Here is a 2,303-nt window from a genome sequence, read left to right as displayed (position 1 = left end):
TGATTCAATTAACTAATCACAGGATATGAATGACTGCTAATGTTCTAACCTAATGGGTTATGAAGATAATCAGTGCTGGAAACACAGATAAAGTGATTTAAAAAAAATAAAGACCTTAAATCAGAATGGCACTTCTGAAATTCATTTCGGGGATTATTAAGAAATACTCAAGTCCTTTATACTGGCCTGGAGGGAGAAACAGAACATTTAAAAACATCATTTAAAAAATAAGCCTAGACAAGAACAAAACCAATAATAAACAAGTAGAAACAGAACTACAAAGTCAAGTTGGGAAGCAAAAGGTTTGGGAGCCAGATAAGAGTCAAAAGAGAGAAACAATTCACAAAATTTGCCATCATTGTTAGGGGATAGGGGAGGGGAATTAAATACATATTCAAGTCTTTCCAACGGTCTTTTGGCGACATTTGAAAGCATTTAAACTGTCTGTGGCCAACTTGGCCCACATCAGGAGACAGTATCTTTGAGCTTGGAGACAATTTTCTTGTCCTTCACTCTTCGGTTCTGAAACCAAATGGTCACTTGTCTCTCGGATAGGTTCGTGGCAGCTGAAATCCGCCGCCGCTTGTCCTTGTTAATGAACTTGTTAATGGCATACTCGTTCTCCAGTTCTTTGAGCTGCAGTTTGGTGTAGGGCACTCTTTTCTTCCTTCCCCGTCGGTAGACACACATGTCCGGCTGATTTAAAGCCACATCCCCTGGTACAAACAACAGCATGGGGAAAATTAGACTGGGATATTTGGAGCACTTAGCTGGGAACTGTGTGTGTGTGTGTGTGTGTGTGTGTGTGCGCGCGCGCGCGCGTGCACGCGTGCACGCATGCACACAGGAGCGCTTGGAGGGATGTAGAAGGAAAAAAAACAGGTTGTTTATATTTTATTATTATTTACACAGACTTTTTTTTACACGTTATTAAAGAAAGGCTATTTGTACTTCAAAACAAAGGCTAATTTGATGGATCATCATGGTTTCTCAATCCGGCATCTTAACAAGCCGGTGATTTTATGGCCTGGTTATTGGGGACGCTCATAGGACAGTTTTTCTACAAATGCCAGTTGCATACATTCAATCACACACAAACACACATGCACACAAATTCAGATATTTTGCTCAACCTTTGATTCCTGGGTCCCCTGTGTTTGGAGTTTGAGCGCTTTAAGAAGCTTTAGTAGTTACCCTGGGGACAGTCCTTGAAAAGTGGGGGCTGAAATCTGTAACACCTCTTAGGAAAGAGGCCTCTTCAGAAGAAAGACAGTCCTTAGCAAAGGGCACCCAGAGACTCTCAACTTTAGGAGAAAAACTCACTTGCACCGCACACACGAAGGAAAGGATTGTGAGAGAGGTGGTTTAAATCAGAGGAAGATTTTACAGCTTTCAGAAGAACTGGACAAACTTTTCCACTGGGTTAACCCTGATCAGGTTAGCAGCACAGGCATCTACTCCCAATTAGGGAAGTACACTCCTAGTTCTTTTCTCCTCTTTCCCGTCCCTGGTTGTCTTCCCCTTTTCTCCATTGTCCCTACCTGGAAAGGATGATTTCCAAAAGTGGGACCCCTGTGGCTGGTCCTTGGCGCAGTACACCTGGCTGTTCCACCCGTTGGCCAGCGTCCAGGACTGGTAGCCCTCCATGGAGATATATGCCTCGTGCCGAGGCTCCCCAGAGCCGAAGGTGGACACCATGTCGATATACCCAGGCACGTGTTGGTAGGGGCTCGTGTAGCCCTGGTAGAAGGACACCTCCTTGGCTCGTGCGGGCACCTCGTTAGTCGGTACACTGCTGCTCGCCAGGCCTGACACGTCCATGTACTTCTCCACCGGGAAGCCTCCCAGAGAGGCGTGCGGGGACGACTTGAGGGCATTCTGCTGTAAGCCCACGCCATGCGACATACGGCAGCTATAGTAGCCGTTGCCGAAGTGGTAGCCGTAGCCCAGCGCTGGTGCGCCCGGTGGTGCTGCAGCGGCCGCTGTGGGTGCAGGCGCTGTGCACTCTTTGGCTGGGGGAGCCTCTGGGCGCGCAGCAACCACAGCCGAAGACGATGACGATGAGGCAGAGCCGGTGCGCTCTGATGTCCCCGGGTATGCAAAGCTGGAGGCCGCCGCCGCCGCTGCCGCCGCCGCCGCCGCCGCCGCTGCCGCCCGCCCTGAATGTGTCCCAGCAAACACTGGCGCGGAAGGAAACCACGGCACTGGCCGGGAGCCGCTGCCGCCGCCACCGAAGAAGAGGAAGAGGCCGGGCGGCCCGGCGGCCCGGCGTCCGCCCGCAGCCCGTCCATGTCCCAGCTCCC

At 50.3% G+C, this 2,303-nt stretch overlaps 1 protein-coding gene across 1 annotated transcript; it reads right to left on the bottom strand.

The window, feature by feature from the left end:
- Positions 1 to 465: 465 nt before the first annotated feature.
- Positions 466 to 2,297, bottom strand: Hoxd13 (homeobox D13). Its single transcript, XM_015478989.1, is given in 3 exon segments — positions 466 to 716; positions 1,542 to 2,192; positions 2,195 to 2,297. Coding segments are annotated over 3 exon segments (999 nt in total). The 5' UTR covers positions 2,292 to 2,297.
- Between the last annotated feature and the right edge of the window lie 6 nt (positions 2,298 to 2,303).

Source organism: Marmota marmota, unplaced genomic scaffold, assembly GCF_001458135.2.
Source record: "Marmota marmota marmota unplaced genomic scaffold, marMar, whole genome shotgun sequence".
Taxonomy (NCBI): Eukaryota; Metazoa; Chordata; class Mammalia; order Rodentia; family Sciuridae; genus Marmota; species Marmota marmota.
The sequence above is the reverse complement of the archived record's forward strand: the minus strand, read 5'-3'. Positions and strand labels throughout refer to the sequence as shown.